At 43.3% G+C, this 20,193-nt stretch overlaps 1 protein-coding gene across 2 annotated transcripts in view; it reads right to left on the bottom strand.

Annotated features, from left to right (window-relative positions):
• LOC133344798 (contactin-associated protein-like 2) overlaps positions 1–20,193 on the bottom strand; it is a 152,416-nt gene that overhangs the window by 43,536 nt on the left and 88,687 nt on the right. For both annotated transcript variants that reach the window (XM_061554988.1, XM_061554990.1), the window contains 8 exons: positions 19,670–19,873; positions 18,320–18,525; positions 13,245–13,388; positions 12,159–12,423; positions 8,872–9,021; positions 7,486–7,645; positions 5,106–5,212; positions 1,782–1,901 (listed from right to left, as the gene is read on the bottom strand). In XM_061554988.1, the coding sequence (XP_061410972.1) occupies positions 1,782–1,901; positions 5,106–5,212; positions 7,486–7,645; positions 8,872–9,021; positions 12,159–12,423; positions 13,245–13,388; positions 18,320–18,525; positions 19,670–19,873 (1,356 nt within the window). The remainder of the gene's footprint in view (positions 1–1,781; positions 1,902–5,105; positions 5,213–7,485; positions 7,646–8,871; positions 9,022–12,158; positions 12,424–13,244; positions 13,389–18,319; positions 18,526–19,669; positions 19,874–20,193) is intronic.

Here is a 20,193-nt window from a genome sequence, read left to right as displayed (position 1 = left end):
TATGAATCCTTGCAGTCACGAAAGCTTCAAATCTAGAAGCCCTCTTTACCGTTAGGGGAGGGGGGGGATTGTGCACTAATTGGTTGCCCTGTAATGCATTTTGCAGGGCTCTGTTTGCGATTTTACAATGTCAAGACAATCCGTCGACTCGAGTCAAACATATCCCACCTTTCAAGACTTTGTGAACAACTACTGTGTGACCTGAGCTGAGCCCAGAATCAGCATTATTTCTCATATGCTGTTGAATGGCATTGGAAATTGCAACATTGTGTAAATATTTCGTTCAAATTAACGGTATATAAAATGGAACGAACACATTTAAGACGACATCCACTGCAGATATGGAGCGATGAAATCAGCGCATGTTCAGACGCTAGGTTGATTATATTATATGGCATGATCGTGAGAGATGGTGGTATATTGGAGAGGGCTTTATCTTGTGGTGAATTTACCACAATTGATGATGATGCTGAAAACTACATTGCAGTCATGCTGCAGTATTTTTACACGTACCTTCTCAGGTGAATATTACAACTAGTTAAATCTACCTCCTAAATGTATGTGTGTTCAATCGCTAATTTTCTGGAGGAAATAATGGATGCCACCATACCCTTGGCTGTTGCTTTATAGTGCTGCCAAAGCCCAGTATGATGCAAGGGATCATGTGCAAGGTTTCCCTGATGTGAAGCCGGTCTGTAAAAAGTATACCCCAATTACTGTAGAGCAATTGTGCTCTTTCAGAGGTCACCACTATTGCGATATCGCATGACCTATGTGCGGGTTTGATGTACAGGGCCAACACTTTGATAAAATCACAACAGCTCTCTATCATGGTGGTGGGAAATTTAAAAAAATGTGTGAGATGGCGGCAAGCCATGAAGACTGAAGAGGCTCATCAAGCCCACTATTGGTTCTCAGTCAGTCATTTTTCTGCGTGTGAAAGCTATCATTTATATTGCTGATGGCAGATGGCTGTGAAATAAATATTTCCGTAAGTGACAAGGGTCAGTGATGAAGTTAATGGTCTTAGGCTGTAGGTATTGAAAACGTAGGGGAAAGGGCATCTGAGGGAAATGCCCCTCTGACAATTGGTGCAGTCAGCAATTGGTTTCACTTGGCTGATCAATTCAACAGCAACATTTCTATTTAGGGAGCACATGTACGCAGCATTAATTGGGAATTTACACGAGCCTAATGACTCTTAGTGGTTGAGACTAACAATAGAGTGACAGCTGAAGGACAAAACACATTCAAGAGGAAGAAGACCACACAAATCAGCTCATGTGCAAGTGCTATATAAATTGTTACACTGAAGGATAGTGAGGGGTAGCGACGGCTTGGAGAGCTCTTAATCCAGTAGTGTATAGAACATGGCTGCTGATGATGATGATTCACCCTCTGGAGAGAATTACAATTGCACCCAGCACACTTCTTCCCTCGACGTCCGCAAACACTAACCTCGTCATGTGAATGACCAGCAGAGAAAACACACCTATTACAAGAAGCCGCATTTTACTCGCTCACCATAAAGAACTTGAAAAGCCTCATAAATGCATTGGAATGTAACAAAAAAACTCGCATAACGGTGTTGCCTTTAACCTGCACTCTCTCTCTTCCGTTCTCTCTCTCTCTCTCTGTGTGTCTGTAGCTTCATTACTAAGAAACAGGGCAGCATTCATTCAGTCAGGACATGTAGCACAGGGGCCTGGGGGCATGTTGCAGGTTCACATCCTCCTTCCCCAGTTCCACGTGAATAAGTATAAGCTGTTGCCAGCACCCACCTGTCATATTGCAGTAGACATGCATGGCCCTCAGAGGGCCACTCCCGTCAGGGTCAACCCAGTAACGGCCTGATGTTCGACCCAGGTGCTTGTAGGCCTCGCACGATGACTCGTAGATGGCTTGTCATTGCAACACAACCAAAAATGGGAAAAAAGTGGTGGCATAGTGGAGAGGAGGGGGGGGGAGACAAGATTTTGAAATGATTTCTGTCTGATGGGTGTTCGGTTTGTATCCCGGATTGTTCAGGATGATGCCCGATATTTCTGTCCGCGTGCTGGACGCTTCAGTTTCACATAGGGCAGTTATGCAGCACAACTGTGAGAAACCTATGCAATAACGTTTTATATTAGATTATTAAACAGAACATGATTTGATGTTGTGTTTTTTAAGCATCTGATTATATCAGCACTGCTAAGTAACGGTGGGGGAGATTTGTAGATCTCTCATCATGGCATGCCCGTAATTGTTCTACGAATCGGCAAAATACATTTTTATGTTAATATAGTGTGGAATTAATTGTCAGACAAATACACAGAGCTGCAATATTAGTATTTTTCATAGGACTTAATTTAACATTGGCTTAATCTTTAGAAAGCTATTTGGGTCTGCATTAGTCCACTGACATAAGTGAAATGTTTTACCACGCTTGAATATACTAAAGTGAAGAGACATTTTCATAAGAAGTATTTTCCATCATTTGAAAAAAAAATTGTATGGAACTGAGACATTGATAAAAGCCCTGAACTAATTAAAGAGAACAAAAACCTAATAACCAAGAAAAAAAGGTTAAACTACTCCTTTGAGGACCATTTTACAGCTATGAGGAGACATCAAATATGTTACACATTCACTGGATTGCTTCTAGGGAGTCATAGTTAAACGCATGTGCTGTGTCATTACCAGTAGTACATAGAATGCAAGTGCTGCTGCTCTCACACGCTTGGCTTATTGACGGACACTGCTGAATGATTAAAACGAAAGTATATTTATTATTATTTACTTTACGTCTATGAGACCGAAATGAGATGAAAAGAAATAAAATAATTTATCTAATGTGCTCAAATTGGTATTCCTCAATAAATAAAATCGTAAAGCATTCCACTCTTAAATTAAATTGCCAGAGCGTATTGTGCAAGCAAATAACTTTTTAATGAGGAGGAAAACTAAATCATGAAATAAGTCAAGCCTTTTTGGCAATGTGCATTTTAAGATAGATTTTTAGAGTGGCAGAGTTTCAGCTATGTCCTCCTTCAATTTCATGAGAATTAACAATATCTCGGATAGACTGCATTTGCAATGTAAATAATGTTAAAGCTGCATGTACTATTTATCTACATTGCAAGTAACATTTATCCCCTCTCCCATCCCCCCAATAAAAATATTCAAAACATTTAAAAATATACTTTATCATTAGCAGTAACATTGTAGTATCGTACGCCAAAAAACAAAATTAGCATTCATTGTTTTAGGCAGCAGTTCCGCATAAGCTAATTTATGCAACAGTTACGCAATATTTTTTCCCGTAAAATATTATTGTCTATTATTTGTGCTTGGTGGCACTTTTGTACATTTAGACTGTCGGCATAAATATTTTGTCAGCCGCAGTTGAAACTCTGCCTTATTTAGCGCAGCCTTGCCCTTGAGGCAGAGATCCCCAGCTGTGTAGTTTTCACACTTCATCAACGGAGACACGGCCGGGTCTAATGCCGTTATCATTTTTGCCCCCCTTTTTACCAGCACCCTTAAGACCGTGAGTCCAGGCCTCGTATATCCTTTGTGAGAGCCTCGCAGTGGGTGGGGCGATGGCAACGATACCTCATAAGAGCCGAGATGTAATTCTACAACGTGAATTGAGGTCATGACCTGCTCAGACGTCAGAATTTTGTGCAAGATCAACCGGTGGGGGGGGGGGGGGTCACGTCTGCAGATTGGATACTTGTAACTCATCAGGAAGCTTTGCCAGAGATTCTGTCAGGGGCCTCAATGTTGGCCACAAAGTAATGAAAACATTATGACTGCACCCTACCATTCAACGCGTTGTACCCCTTGAGGTAGGTTGGGCTTTAATTTGCTTACGTGAACTGTGGACAACTATAAATAAAATAAAATAAATGTGTGCGACACACCAACAGTTGACAGCAAGACGTGTCTGCTCCAACTGTGGGAAAGACACACTACTGCGTTAATCAGCCATTTCCTTCCGGCAGATGAAGAGTTAATTTATTTAACAAATCGTTTGCTCAGCGTTAATTTCCTGTGAAAACTGTATTTTCGTCCACATTGATTGTGTGTGGGGGGGGGGGGGGTAGCTTTATCGTGCTCCCAGTGTCCTGCACTGAGATTCAACACAGAAACGTGAGCGGTAATTTTCTCCAAATCAATGGCTTTCCTTAATCAAAAGCAGATGAGTTGAATGCTCCTGTGCCTTTATGTGCCTTGGCTTTTGTGAGCCTTTTACAGCAATAATGATTCAGAGCACGCGAGTGGGGAAAAAAAGATGTTGGTGTAATTTAATTAAAGCTGAGGAATAATAAATAAACTTGATATGCATGCCTATTATCATGTACACATTTTAGGTGAATATAAAAATTAACCTTCAAAAATAAGTGCCTACTTAAGAACCATGTTTAACAAAGGGTAGTACAAAAATTAAAATGTTTTAGTCATCATTCAAACTATAAACATAATATGGTTGATATTTAGAAAAAAATACGCGTTATTTTTGCCCAGTGGCTGATCTATATATGCAATAAACAGTTCATTGATATATTTTATGCAATTTGTAAACATATATACCAATCCCATAAAAATTATCCCATATGGCTTATTTTGAAAACGCTTACAGACATTTTACCACTGCTATATACGAAAAAAACCTGAATTAATTCATTAAAACTTTTAACAACATTTGCTGACACCTCTAGATGCCTTACATGATGATTCTCATTAATAATTAATGTATCGTGACATTCCGGTGTTACCAATTAAATTGAAAAAGCGGGACAAAGATTGGAAATGTAAAGGAAAAACGTGCCCTTAGCATCGGACACTTTTTTTTCTCAATAAGGTTGAGAGGTGAACGATCAATCGGCAACGGGCCCTTCTTACCTGCGACAGGCGGGGCCCGCAGCTCGGCAACGCGATTGAACAGCGAGGCGGCACTCCCCAACATGATGAGACCCACGAATAGAACGTGCGGCGCCGCTCATTAAACGTGGCACACGCCTGGAGCCCGCTCGCCCGGGGGGGGGGGGGGGGGTGCGAATTTGCAACGGCGAGAAACAAAGAGAGGAAAGAGAGGAAAGAAAGGCTTTGCAGCTCACGTGTGTGGCAGGTGACGCCCGTGTAGCCCGTGCCTGCGCAGCTGCACGTGAAGCTGCGCCAGGTCTGCGAGCAGGTCCCGCCGTTCTCGCAGTGGCTCGGCAGACACCTGCAAACGAGACGCCAGCGGCCAAAAGAAAAGCGTTCAAACGTCAACCTCCGATTGTCCGATCGTGGCACGGTTGGACTACGTACGGTGAATAAAGAAGTTCAACGTACACACGGCACGGGCAGCAGCGTGATTTCATTGCTACCGATTTCCTCCATGAAATGTGAAGTGTCACACTAGGTTGTTTTAGTGAGCCATGTATTTGGGCAAGACAGTTGAAACAATGGGGCAAGTTTCTTCAATTGCTCCCCCCCCCTCCCACCCCGCCTCTGTGCACCCTACAATATAAATGGATTCGCCACAGCAAGTAGATCAGCAGGTGGCATGTGGTGGGGTAAAGTGTCGGTATTCACATCTCTTCGAAGACGTCTAGCCTGTGTGCAAGCGAAGGCCAAGTATCCATATTAAGGTTCATACCCCTCGCCAAACCTCCTACGCATTTCACAAGTAGTACTAATCGCATATCTGCATTTCCCATAAATATGCGAAATTCCTCTTGATATGCAAATTCTTTTGTCAAGGCGCTCTCTCCACCCCTCCAACCCAGCTTAAAAAGGACGCTCCAAGCCTGGGGTTGTCATTCAGACTGTCTTCTCGACAGACCTGTTCTTCACCTGAGGACGGCTGCTTGCGTTGTGGCCGAAACGTCGTGAGAATTATTTTATTATGTTTTATTTTTATTATTTTATTATTTCCATTCCACGTGACTTTACCGAAAGAACCAAGAAGATGAATCCCTGCAGTCACGAAAGAAGCTTTCAATCGAAATTGAAGGTTCATAGAGCTCCGCCTAATAGAGGCCCTCCCTCTTCTGCCTGCAGTGAAGTGAGCAAGACATCAAAGAGCTGCGCCTTCAACGTTTATCTTCTCCTTTTGGATAGTATGCAGTGAAAAACAGAGCACTTGCATGGCATACATATTGTTGGGTATTGAACTTTAGTATGCATTACTCCTATAGCTATATTGCATATGTTTTTTGCATTTTAAGCAACATTCCTGCAATGGTATAAGCTTCATACAGCGCTTCATACAGCGCTGCGTACACTGACTTATTTAAATATATACTGTGCGTGTTCACACCTTGTGCACCTCTGTTGAACAATACGCGTAGATCAATTTTATTGCACGTCAATTGGATTTTAGTACCTGTTATATCAGCAGCAAGGCAGCTGGTCCGGGGCTGCCGTTAAGACGGTGCAAGACTGTCACCGCTCACCAGTGCCTACTGTAAGTAGCCATTATCCAATTAATGTTGTCATTCAGAGAGCAACGCCACTTTTTTGCTCGCAACCACACATCCACAAAACAGACAGCTCCATTAATATGGCTTGGCACCGCCCGGAGCGACGTAGTTATTTTTGGTCCGATGGTTTTTTCCTATTTTAGATCTAGTTGTAGGATTTTCCAGCACTGTTGCTGGAACAATCCGACCGCTCACCCACCACGCTCATGCCTTCCAATTATATTCGAGCAGACAAACAGAAGGTGAGACCGGTGATGGGTTTATGGATTTACGTTGTCGTTTACAAAAAAAAGAACATAGTTGCCCGTCTGCCGAAAGGTTATAAATATCTTCAGCAGACACAGGCTCAGCATAGTTCCTTACGATTCCCTTGGGCCTGTGTGGTTACAACAATCTACAATGCCCCTTTCATAAAATCATGTAGCTCAAAGCCATGCTTTCTATTTTCTATAAAACTGCCAGCCTTTCGCATGCCACAGGAGGGAATGCGTCGATGGATTTCACTTGGGTGTTTGCAGTGGACCTCACCATGTACTCTGCACCAGCGGTATGTGATGACAAAATAACTCCCATTCCCTCGAACGTGAATTATGTTTTGCTGTTTGACCTGTTTCAGGTCGTCGTCGTCATAACTTTACACCCAGGGGTGGGTGCTGCTCGTTTCGCATAGGCTCTACAGTAAGCCGTGCCGAAGGTTTCCAGCTGTCATGGTTTTCCCAGAATCGTCTTTTTGAGGTCGCTGTCCTGGGAAATCTTGCCGGAACATTAAAAGTCCGAGTTTTTGCCAGTTGTGTAATAATACACCACTCACGACAACGTGTTTAGAAGTAGTAAATACATTTCCCCCCCCCCCCCCTATTCTGGGGATGCTCTTGTTATTCATACTCTTAGGTTTTTTTTCGGTAAAGTCACGTAGGTAAAATATTAATAATAAAAATGAATAAGAAAAATGTATATGCTCTTCTTGAGCATATGCTCTTCTTGTCAGTTTGTTGCACCTCCGAGGTGGCAACCCTTGCTGTTGCCTCACCTGTCCGTGAGGCCACACTGGTCGAGCATGAGGTTTGTGTAGTTTCCCAGGAGGCCTTGCTGCAGGAGGGAGAGGTCCACCAAGTGATCATCAATATTGATGAGCCTCATGCAGCCCAGGAATGGGGGAAGCGACCTGTTCGCATCTCTCTGAGGAAAGCCTTGGGAGAGACAACAAAATGGCATTCATTTTATTCAAATGACTCACATCGATATATTAAAATAACAAACTCAATATATTCTATTCATGTCTGATGATTTTTTTTGTCTTATTTTTTTATTCATGTAAAGCTTTTTTGCTTAAGAAAAAATGTATTTCTCTTGAAAGTGCTTATTTTGGACACATTTAAGCAATATGAAAAGTAATGCATTGATAGTGTACAGCCAACCAATCCTTCCAACTTGCTTTAGTTGTTAACACGGTAAATAAAATACACAGCAATGAAGATACCACAAAGGCATTCTGACGTTATGTGTCTCGCTCCTCCATGCTTTAATTAAAAGCAAGCATAGCTCAGCACGGCTGCCTTAGACCCAGAAGTGCTATTACACGGTGGCAGTGTGCAGCACCCTGCCACTCACACTGCGGTTGCTCAGAGCTGCCATGCGTTTTGAGTTCATGGCTTTTTTCAAAGACTTAATATTCATCCAGAAAGCAGCGCATGAGTACGTTTGGACAGACTTCATAGCAGAGCTCTCACAGGTCCTATAAGTGGGTGTGTGTGTGTATCGGCCCAGGCTTCATTATCGTAATCATCCTTTCATATTTTGAACGCACTTAGTATGCCGTTACATCTTGAAGCACGTACGAGGTGTTTTAACAAATCAACCAAATGCACACGCACATCTGTAAGTGCAATAACAATCAATTACTGTAAAAAAGAAACATGCATATAATGACCGTACTATATAACAAAATAAACATTATCTTTTTCCTCGTAAAATGCACGTGAGCCATTGTTTATAGCTAATTAGATTTTTTATAAAGTAAGCCTCGAGTCTGCACTTAAATTAATCTAACCTCGTCAATGTAGTAATATGGTCAGACCGTTCCGTAAATTCAGCGCCACAAGAGTAAAAACACACCACACAATTATAATGTTGATGCGAGGTACCTGAGGAACGTATTGCCTATAACTGGACCTGACAGTGTATGCAGGAATAAGTAACTGCAACAAGGTAGACACATATGACGATCCCTTATCGTGCAGGAACTTGAATGCAGTTCAATTCTCCTTTGTTTGATCATTTTAACCAGGCGAAAGACGCACGATACATTTTCTTCTTTTGCAAAGGCGGCCTGGCGCTACGCCGCGATAACCGGTGCCTTAAAAAATCACGACGGCGGGCCATGCAGGAGGAGTCGGCGACCTCCCGAGGTCACCACCTCCGAAGTAGTAGATGCTGCCGGTGGCGACGTGGAAGGGCAGCAGGGAGCGTACGGCCATGTCCTCGGCGCCGTCCACGACGAGAGAAAGCGTGCGCTCCCGCGCCTGCACACTCGCCGTGTGCCACTCGCCGTTGTTCAGCAGCACGCCTTGAGCGCGCGTGGGCACGGGCATGAAGGGGAAGGGGTGGGGGGGGGTCAACGAAAGTGAAGGAAACACATATTTCTGAAGATATTTCCATAAAAGGGCACGGTGCCATATATATATAGGTGGCCACCACAGAGATGGAGCGATGAGATCAGCTCATGTGCAGGAAGGATTGTTGGGATTTAGAGACCCTGAGAGATGACGGATGGGTAGCAGAACGTTTCATCCAGCGGTGGATAGATCATGGCCATGAGTTTTTTTTGTAATTGTATTCTACGTTTAAACTAACGTATTGAACAGTGTGTATACATGGAATTCTGTGTGTTATGTACATGTGCATACCATATATAAACATCCGCCTTGTGTATGTTGCACCGCATACATCATCGTAATAAGGAGTATGAAAATTAAGTTACCACCCGAACGTGCTTCAACAGTCGACCTATTTCATAAAAAAAATTCTTTTGAACTTCACTTTAATTGAAAGACAATGTTTCACGCCCAGAGAATCACAGGGGGTAATTTAAACACGCGTCCTAATCAGTATCAACTTCTTCTATCTCGCTTTGAAAGCGGCACCACACGCGCATAAAAATAAAAAAAAGATCTTTGTTAACCTAGTAGCACTTATTCATTTAAAGACGTACACGCGCTCTTAATAGTGATAATATATTTTATAGCCCATTTTATAACTATACATGAATATCGTTATGGCCAGCATACAGTATTTCAAACGAATGGAGGCTATGTGCCTGATTTTATATACTGGACACCATTATCAAATCACTTGATAACAATGTAGATGGTTTTTTTTCTTTTGAGATAATGCAAAGCATCTCCATATATTTCTTTTTTAAACAACATTTGACGTTACTTTTGTTTGCTCAGCATTAGAAACACAATATCATCTTGATGGGGTGTTCACGTGTACAACTATGTGTACCGTATTGCAGTACATGTTCTGAATTGCACATTCCACATGGATGCAAATGCATTTTAATGTTGTGATAAAAGTCCATTTATGTATGTGCCTGTCGCAGCAACAATACCGCATCGCGTTTTTTTGCCCCTGAATGTGCAGCAGCGATATTATCTGCGCCGGTGATGTGGCCCTGTTTTGTGCTGATGTAGAATAACAAAGAGCTTTGTGTATTCTTTCGCAACGAGGTTTCTAATGACATTACTTTAATTGACTGCCCTTAATCTGTAATCACGTGCGAGTCTACTGCCGCTCTGGAAATTAATCAATAAACAAAATTGACTTGCCCGACAAAATCTACTGCTTACTACTCTTTTTTTGAGTTGTTAATTGAACTCAAGGTAGCCACATATATACATTGGTGACACAAACAATCAGGCACCCTGGCTATTGATAAAACCATTATTTTGGGAGGTCGAAACTTTTGCAATTTTTATTTGTGGTGCTGTGATTGTATTTTGGAGGCAGGGTATTTGCACGCAAATATAGTTTATGTACATGTGGATATATGTGTGTGTTGGGAGGAGCTCGCAAACATCACTTGTTCAAACGGTCGGTACACGCCATACCAGATGTCTTTTGTGTGGGGAGTGGAAGTGGAGCGGTGAGCACAGTGCGCTATGAACCCGGCCACCTGAGTTCGAATGCCGGTAACAGCCAAAACCATTGGTCCTGGGCCTCCCCAAGGTTGACTTTGACTCAAATGAGTAGCTGCTGTGGTGTGTAAACATCACCACAAGAGAGACAAAGGCAGCCAAGCCAGTGCTAGCCACCCACCCCCTCGTGTGCCGTACCCGCCTGAATGGGTGCTCGCGAAAAGCATTTGCCCCAGCAATCCGTATGGCTATCTGGGGGGTGGTCTTTATGTCTCATTGTGCAAGCACGTGTGGATGAGCAGCACAGTGTATGTATGTCCATCCACCCTGATGGGCCCAAGTGACCGCAACGAGGCCCCGTTCAATGATGGATCGATGTGGTACGCGTGCCATGCTGTGCGGCGCTCGCCGCATGCTGAGCCACGCTCTGGCGTCTCCTCCTCCGCAAACCACGACGGCGGGGGATTGCCTGATGGGTGACCACGCCGGCAAACAGCCACCATGGCGCAGCAAAATCGTACACAAGCCCCCCCCCCCCACGCCCTCTCCACCCCCACTAAACTCCCATCGCCACTTTTTTCCCCCAAAACCCCCCGCTGCTCAATGCTGCCGCTGCTGCAGTCCCTAACACCGCTCGTGCAAAGCGCACGACCCACGCAGTGCGCACGTCTGTGCGGCTGGTTTCACGGTAGTGAGGGCATAAATAATTTATCGGTGCTGCATTGAGGGATGCTGGGTGGATGGGTGGGTGGTGGTGGTGTGCTGGTGGTGGTGGATGGAAGGTGAGCCAGCGGGGGTCTCCTGGGCCTCACGCACGAGCGGTTTTGCATTAGCCTTATAACAGAAAAGTGTTACACAGGAACCATGAGCACGCACTTAATGGGAACATGTGACTTAATGAGAAACCGCTTGCATCAACAACTAGAAGGTTGCCTTATTTCACTTGCATGTCCTTTTTTACGTGACGTCAAAATGAGCCGACTAAAAAGTTAAAACAAAAAACGCTAATGTTCGCTTAACACCTAATGGTGATGTTTTAAAATGTTCTCCTGAATCGGTATAAAATAAATATATCACAAATATTTGTCAGTGATAATAATTACATGAATATAATTGTTCTCAAGATCGAGTATTACCTTCTCACTTTCAAGCATTCCATTACGGTTCTAATTGTAGCTCTGATTTGTGGAGAAGGGTTCCTCACGGGAGGCATTAGCGATGGGTGAGGAGTGCACCTGTGCAGGCCTTCTGGAGAGGGACTGGAATTTGATCAGCATCGCAGTGGAATCGTACACTACTTGTATGAGCAGTCGGGGCAATTTGCATATTGATACTAGGGCCATTCAAGAGTAAAGTTGGCTTGAACATTTTCCATTGCATATAATTGGCAACAACAATACAATTCCACTGAATAGGATGTTTAAAAAAACATGGTTTTGACGGGCTCTCAATGTAACATGAAAATTATCCCGGTTTGCTGCTCTGCACCTCATAAACAAAGCTCTCTGCATAACGCTCCATGTACTCACTCGGACAGCTTTCACGGGCATCACGGACGGCTTACCGGAAGACAGATGGATGTCGCTGCTACCGGGGCGAATGAGAGCCAGGTTCAGTTTTCCTTCCCTCAAAGTGAGACGCAGCTCCCCCAGGCCCCGTGACAGGGCGGTGAGCAGGAGGAGGCCCGTGGGGTCCCACGTACGGAACTCCATCGCGACAGCCAGCGCGGCGCGCCCCACACGGCCCGTCAGGGCGAGGTGGCCATCCGGCCCGGGGAAGGTGACGGGGATCGCGGGGACGCCGCGTGGACACCCAAACGTCACGTTGCCCTGGCGAGCGCCCCAGGACAAAGGAGATATGTTGGTCAGATAATTTAAATATTTATTTTATTTTACATTAAATGTAGCTATCTCTGGCGTAAATGCTTGAAGAGAGAATTGTATCGATAGACTTAGGGGGTAGTCTTGCCCCGTATCGTCTAACATTACATGTATTGTGCAATGTATTATTTTTCGCAACGATTAAATGATCGTGTACTGGCAACATAAAATGATAAGCAAAGAGGGAATTAGTACTGTGCGGTTAATATTTTCTGACTTGTAATTACCCAATTATTTCACTAACAAGATGAAGGGGGATGCTGCCGTGGTGTCATGGTCAGCACTCTGGATTTGCATTCTTGGGGTCGCCGGTTCGATCTCCCAGGACGAAAGTTAAAACGATGGACAAGTTTTATTAAGCGTCCCGCCTCTGTCCACCCAGCAGTCGAAATGGGTGCACCACAGCCAATGGGCAGGTCGTTTGTGGTGGGGTAAAGTGTGGAAAATCCCACCTCTTTTAAGATATCTGGCCAGGGTATGCAAAATATCTTCCAGAGTGGCTTTTTAGAACTCTCTAGAGTGGTGTGAGCTAGAAATCGCAGGGTTACATGCTTACTTTTACCTATTTTACATTATACATAAAGTCAATATATTTCCAAGGATAATTTTGGTCACACCAATTTTAAACATAATTACAGTCGTCAGTATACATGAGCAGAATATATTCCGAGGCATGCCTCACCACACTCTATCTCCTCCCTATCACCGAGCCCTTAATTTCCAGGACCGTTTTCATATCCGTGTCCTTCCCGTAAAGCACCCCAACTCACAGACATGTGGATCTGAGGCTTGACCCGCTGGGCGAGGTCTGTCACATACTCTCCGCTGTAGTACACATTCTCCAGGCAACCCAGGAAGTTGGGCCGCCCCATACTTCCCGCCTTGCCTCCAAACGGGAGCCCACCAAACATGAGCTGAGAAAACAAAAATACGAGAGAAACAGTAGTCATCACCATCATCAACCATGATCAAACCCACTGCTGGATGAAGGTCACTCCAAGCTGTCACCGTCTCTCATGGATTTGTAATGCATCATAAATCTGCTACACATCATCTCATTTCATTGCTCCATCTCCTTAGTAGGCATGCTTTTGGGCGATTTCTCTTGTTTGGCTGTCACACTGTCGTTAGTCTCGACCACCAGACACCGTCCCTTCTAGCGACGTGTCCTTTCACAATCCCATTTATTTTCTTAAGAGTCAATGTGATATCTTTACCTTCAATTTTCTAATTGATATATTCCCACCCCACACCAGGCATGATCAGTGTTTGACCACCGTACTGTATCACGATGGTCAGGCTGATTCAGATATCTCTTGCTACTGATGTGAGACGAGGCTGGGAATCAAAATAATTTCAGTCAGAAAATTAAAATCCCATAAGCCACAGCTAGCATCAGTGGTGAGTGATATCTGAACTTTACATTACCGTACTGTAATTCATTCCATTAATTTTTCTTTCACTTATCATTTAATAAATCCACTTACTTTAACTGTCTTTTTACAAGCACGTCAAGTGACCACTTAAATATAATAGGGGACATTTAATTTAGAATGAGGCTCAACAGGCTTCGTATTGAACTGTTGGGATTTTGTGAAGTCACCAAGGTCAGCTAGGTTTCCTGCAAACAACAAATAAATGCCAATGAAGCCACAAAAATTCAGTCAATAACAGCCTTGACCGACTGTCTGACCCCTACTCGGTTCCACTGACCAGTCCTGTGAAAGTTAAGGCCTTGTCCTTTCAACCTTTCACTGTGGCCACTTAACCTGGTGACATTTGCCAATGCCTTTCTATTCATGCAGTACTTGTAGATGCAATCTGGTTCCAGTGCTGAAGCAAAAATTGTATTTTGTTTTTCAATAAACCATGAGATAAAATGTCAAACAAAAATAACGAGAATACTGTATAAGAAGTCTTCCAACAATGCCAAATTAACAGTGATAACGAAAAAAACTAGCTGATTACACCAGGTCTTATAAGATGAATGAACAGTTTTTGACATTATTTATATAAATTACCTTGCCATGCATTCCCATGGTGAAAATTTTAGTTGTATTTGAAGCATTCACAAACTAATATCTTGAAACAACAGTGTTACATTTTCACGTTATTCTTCTTTATTTTTAGTACACCCAGTTCAACTCCTGCCACGAGAGTTCAACAGTAGGAGTTGAACTCTGGAAATCGCCTGACGATGCTGAATGTAATAACTAGCGAAACGTCCTTCCTAATTGCTCGATGTTGTGAATCGCTTCTTCAGCACAGCGGTGTGTGCCGAAGCAATAAGCATAGTGGGTGTGTTCGTCAAGGCCATAGCCATGGAGTCAACATTGGGGGGGACCAAATCTTCCAGGGGGTCTGGGGGTGTCCCCCTAGAAAAAAAAAATCTAAATTTGAAAACTCATTTCCTGCCTAAAATATTTTTAAAAAATCACTAACACATAGGATGGACTTTTTATTTATTTTTTACAATAGTGTCTAATAGTGTATATTGTATTATATTGCTCTGTTTTTTCGTTTTTACCTTTTCTTGTTTCATTATATGTAATGGCAGAGATGAGGGATTAATAAAGTACAACCATAACCACAATCATATAAACAGAAATATATTTTATAGCAATATATTGGGGGGAGGGGGACATTTTGAGCATATTTGAATATTGGGGGGGGGGGGATGTGTCCCCCCCCCCCAATATATATAATAATTACGGCCTTGGTGTTCGTTTGACCACGTTACAGCTCTATTAATTCGGCTGTGTCGCGTGGAAGAGGGTACGATATGCGTTGGAATATTTCTCACGTGGCGATCTGACCTAAAAAAAATCAACTGTGAATCGTAACGTTGATCACGAAAGCCTACGCGTTCAAACACGTGTGAGTGTCAGTCGCCAGGGGCAGTGGAGCCAGTAGACCCGAGTAGTGGAGGGCATCGCACGGCAGGGTGAGAAATTCGCAAAACGATCACATCCTTGGCACATAACCCACACAGCCACGGAGGCACCTCCAGCAGCACTGTGCCCAGCGCGATAAACCAATTACGCATCCTCTCAACCCAAACCAAATGTTCTTGCCAGCGTTTCTTTTCACAGTAATTTAGTATAATTACGTGACTTAAGTTACAATAAATTATCAACATAACCTCTGTGTGGCCGAGGAGACTTGAAAGCAAATCTGTTTCGGAGTAAAAAAAAAAAGGTTGGCAGCAAAATATTTTCAAACTAAACTAATAAGCATATAAAAATAATACAAAAAAAATCCGTATGTGTGTAATATGATGATTTAATTGGTATAAGTCTACAATGTGCTTGCATGTGGTGGTTAGTTGCAGAGTCTGAGCTAAGCAGGATATCAGTATCCTGCCTGAGGAGCTCAGTTCCATCTAATTATTATTCTTTATTGGTAATGTGGCAGAGCTGAACTATGACCCCAGTAAGGCAGCCTTTGAAATCCTAACTGGTGGAGTTACTATTGAACTCTCTTAGATTTTGACCACAGCATTAGTTTTCTGAAACAAAACAACCATCTGCTTTAATTAAGATTAACGGAAGTCCTTTGTAAGTTTGCAATTTATTTTAAACTACTTCAAAGCCATATGTTGGGCTTTTGTGCACTCGTCGATATATTGTGTGCACTAAGCTCGCCCTTCCAACAAGTTTTTTTTTTCAATTAGCCGTACCCTTATGTTGCGTTCAATAGCGGCGCTTTAATGATTTTCATTACTGGATGTGATTGCGTTAATGTAGAGCAGCAACAGACAGGGTTGAGGGCTGCAGCGGAGTTGTCTTCTCAAATTGTGCGCATGTCAAGCCTATTGCAGGCCTTCCATGTACGAAGAGTGGTATCCTTATGGGAAACCAAATGTACTCATTCAATTAGCGTATAATTTCATATTGCTCAGTGGCGCCGCACGCATGTCTCCCCTGCACGGTGTTTCAGAAGCCTCGCAAGTCAACAGGGAGGGATGGTGGCGAGAGCACGTGTGAAGGAGAGTACATGACAGTGACAGGGGAGTGGAGCAGAAGTTGTCAGGCAATGTGTTAGACAACACCCTTCTTGCTAATAGGCTCCTGTTAATCAAGTAAAACTAAGAGAAGCAAAAGCATAAATCTCTGCAGGGACAACATTATGAATGATGTATCATATCGGCACGATCACATTTATGTAATTCCGGGATTTATTTAATAAATCCTCCATCATGGCAGATATGGGTTACACTCACAATTGAATGTGCTCAAATCCATCTTAATATTTACATCATGGGTTGGAAATCATTTCATAAACATTGAAATTATTCCTTGTAGCAGAAACTTACCAGTACAAGTGTATTTCAGGATTATGTCAATTAATAATGCAAACAATAATATATGATTTGTGTTCGATTCCTAAAAAACCATGTATACGCAGCATATATAGGATAGTCTTCATTGTTAAACATTGTACTGTGAAATTTACTTTAAAGAAATGAGGAATATCAAGAAATTGTACAAGTTACTTCTGTTATTGAATGGTCAAAATGACTGGCATGTTGTGGTTTTGGCACACATTTTATGAGGTCGGGGAAATGGTAAAGGAACATGATAATAAACAAGATTATTGCATTTTAAACAAATTGTCTGTAATCATATTCAAAACAATTGCATGCAATAACGACATGTAATTCAATGAAAATGTAAACACAAGTACCCATTCATACACCCATGCTCTCACTCACATGGACTAAGCCCAGATTTCACCCCGAATCCCACCCTGGTCTTCAATCAATATCATCCGCGCGAAAGGACAAAATGAAAACTAGAGCGAGTGATCGGCAAAGTCGTCTGCTTGTGTTACGGTTGAGTCGGACTGTGCGTCACCAGCTGAGCGGCTGCTGCCAATGTGGACCAACGAACATCGATCTGTCTTTTCTCAGACACGGGGTCATGCCCCTGCAAGAGGTGCCAATGTTACCGTATCAGTTGCCTTACATTAAATAAAAATGACACGGCACCGTGCTTTCTGGGTATCAGCAGAATGCACGGAAAGGCACAGTAGTCATTCAATTGGGTATATTGTATATGCATAAATGAGATTAGCTTTCTGAAGCAAATATAAAAAAATACAAATACACCATGCACACAAAAAATGTTAATGCTTCAATACCCATAACTTTAAATGAGACCCGAATACTCATTAAAAAAAGCATGCAATGCTAACAAATTATAGTCTGCCAAACATATAACCAAATGAAGTATTTGACATCAGCAAACACAAACTTTAAATTTTACTTTGCTTGCAATAGCCCTTCATCCTATGTTAAATATACTTTTTTTCCTGTGTTTCTAAAATTACCAGCCTTTAACTCCATATAAGCTACAGGCATTTCACTTAGACTCGGAGTCAGTGTGCAGTGGTTCACTTTACAACAAAAATCGGGCAAATTCCTATCAGTAAAGGAGACGTGCTTATGTGGCTGCCTCAGGTGTAGCTTGTTATTAAGTTATGGCTCATTTCCTTCCCTTGCAATGTATCTACAATGACTGTATCAATCTTAGAAGACGGCGTTAATAACATACAAATTAAATGATATATAATCTTCAATATATATAATCCTCTCAATTAAGAACAACAAATCATTCCATGACCAATTCAGTCACAGCCTCTATACAGCATCCAGGTTCAATGTGTTTTTTAAGTATCCGTTTAAAGAAAAATCAGCAATTGAAGAACACACATTTATCATCAATATACAGCTTCTAATTTACCCTTTAGTTAGGCATTAATCAGAATATTATTGACAAATGTGTGCATAATCCATCGGGTCGGTTCTCAGAGACATCCGCATTTTCGCGAAAGGTCAACGCACCTGGTAGTCGAGGTCGAGAGAATCATCCTCTCCCTTCACGTGGAAGCGCTCTGTGTGGCGGTCCACCGTCAGGTTGCCATGGCGACCGCTACGGACAAGCAACACGTCGTGCCAATGCTGGTCGTCGAGCAGGCTGCCAGCGCTTGCAGAAGTATGCACCACCTCGCCAGGGCCACCCCCACCGGCAGGTCCCGTCGGCTCCTGACCTGTTTCACACCACGACCGATGCCATCGCCACGGAAGAACGAACAGGAGATTGCTATTTATGATTATCTGTGGCTCAGCACTCAAGAGTTCTCAGTGTGTACGGACTGATATCTAAAAGCGGGTCCTCAACCTTTCTGATGGCGGGCGAGAAGTCTAAAGCCTCTTACTTGAAATACAGCTTCAGAACTTAAGAGCAGCATCAGAGAACAGTGACCCCTCGTTGAGGGAGGCTTTGACAGGAGGCCTTGTTTGATGGATTAGAGGGCACGTGGTGGATAGTAGGGTCAAGTAATGGGGAAGGTAAGAATTTGATGGCACAAATTCAGCCAGAAAAAAAGTTATGGTGATGATTTGTTTTAAGGCATGTACAAGTGCAAGAATACGAAACAATTCGCTGCACACTACAGAGGCCATCATCTTGGACCTCCCGGCATCAGTCTTCACCTTATCCATTACTTCCTCCTCCATCACATATAATTGGCAGGTGAACAGGGAATTCTTTGGAGGTGCTAACAAGTTGATGTGGGTGTCCCCTTCAGTATCAGGAATATTGTTCTCAGATATGTAAAATTATGAGAGGGTGCGAGTCTGTAGGTGATATTGAGGATTATTTTAAGCTTTCCTGACTCCTCACATCATCTTGAATGCAAGAAATGCAGACGGTGTGAAGGGGAAGGTAAGGGTAGCGGTTTAACTAAGGCAACTCCAAAATATATCTTGGGGCTCTTCAATTAAAATGTTGTGAGGGGCACCTTGGTGGACTATTGCTTGAGTGAGACTTTCAATTTCAGTTCTTATTTTTTTGTAATAAACTGAACAAAAAACAATTATTCTATGACTTCTGAATGCATTACAGCACTGCTCAACAGCAAGAGCTGATGATTCAACTCGTCTAACATATAAAAAAAAGAACAGTTGCTCAGCACAGGTTCAAAGGCCCAAAGTGCCAAGCGACCAGGAACAAACATCAACAAGCATTAATCCACATCGACCCTACAAGTTTAAAATGAGTCCATCCGATTAACAACGGTGCCAATTTCGAGGAAGCCTCAGCCTTAGGCCATCCTGATTTGGTGTGGATGGGGTTGGGAACGAATCGGGGGGGGGGGGGGGGGGCTAGGCGATTAGGATCGGAGACTCCACCAAGGCTGATGAGCAGGTGCAGACATCCACGTTGGAGCTCCAGGGTGAGGGTGTCTCCCCGCTGGCCCTCCCCGTGTAGCAGCACACCCTCGCCGAGCGCAGAGCGGAACCGCAGCGACACCACGTCTTTGCGCGTCCGCCTCGTTTTTTGCTCGAAGCGGTACGCCAGTAGGCTCCGTCCGTCGAAGAACACGGCCTCCGACTCTGGGCACGGTGGTCGGTGGTGTGGCAATACCGGCAGAGGCGTCAAGGCCACTTCCTCACGATTGACGCGACCAAAAGTGTCGGTCTCGCCGGTACCGTAATTCAAAATAATGGCACTCGGAAAAATCCTGACACGCACTTTGCACAATGATTGCACGTCGATATCGGGGCAGGAATGCGCCAGAGTGTGGCCTTTCATGAATAGCCTGTGCCACCATTAAACAGCAAATGCGCTATCGTGCATGAAGCCCTTAAACCATAACCTCTAACCCAGTCGGAAATGTTCAATGATTTATCAGTGGGCCAGTATTTTGTGTTAA

This window comes from Lethenteron reissneri, chromosome 20 (genome assembly GCF_015708825.2).
Source record: "Lethenteron reissneri isolate LAM-NWPU_2019-01 chromosome 20, ASM1570882v1, whole genome shotgun sequence".
NCBI classification, from domain to species: Eukaryota; Metazoa; Chordata; class Hyperoartia; order Petromyzontiformes; family Petromyzontidae; genus Lethenteron; species Lethenteron reissneri.
This window is presented reverse-complemented; position numbering and strand designations above follow the sequence as displayed.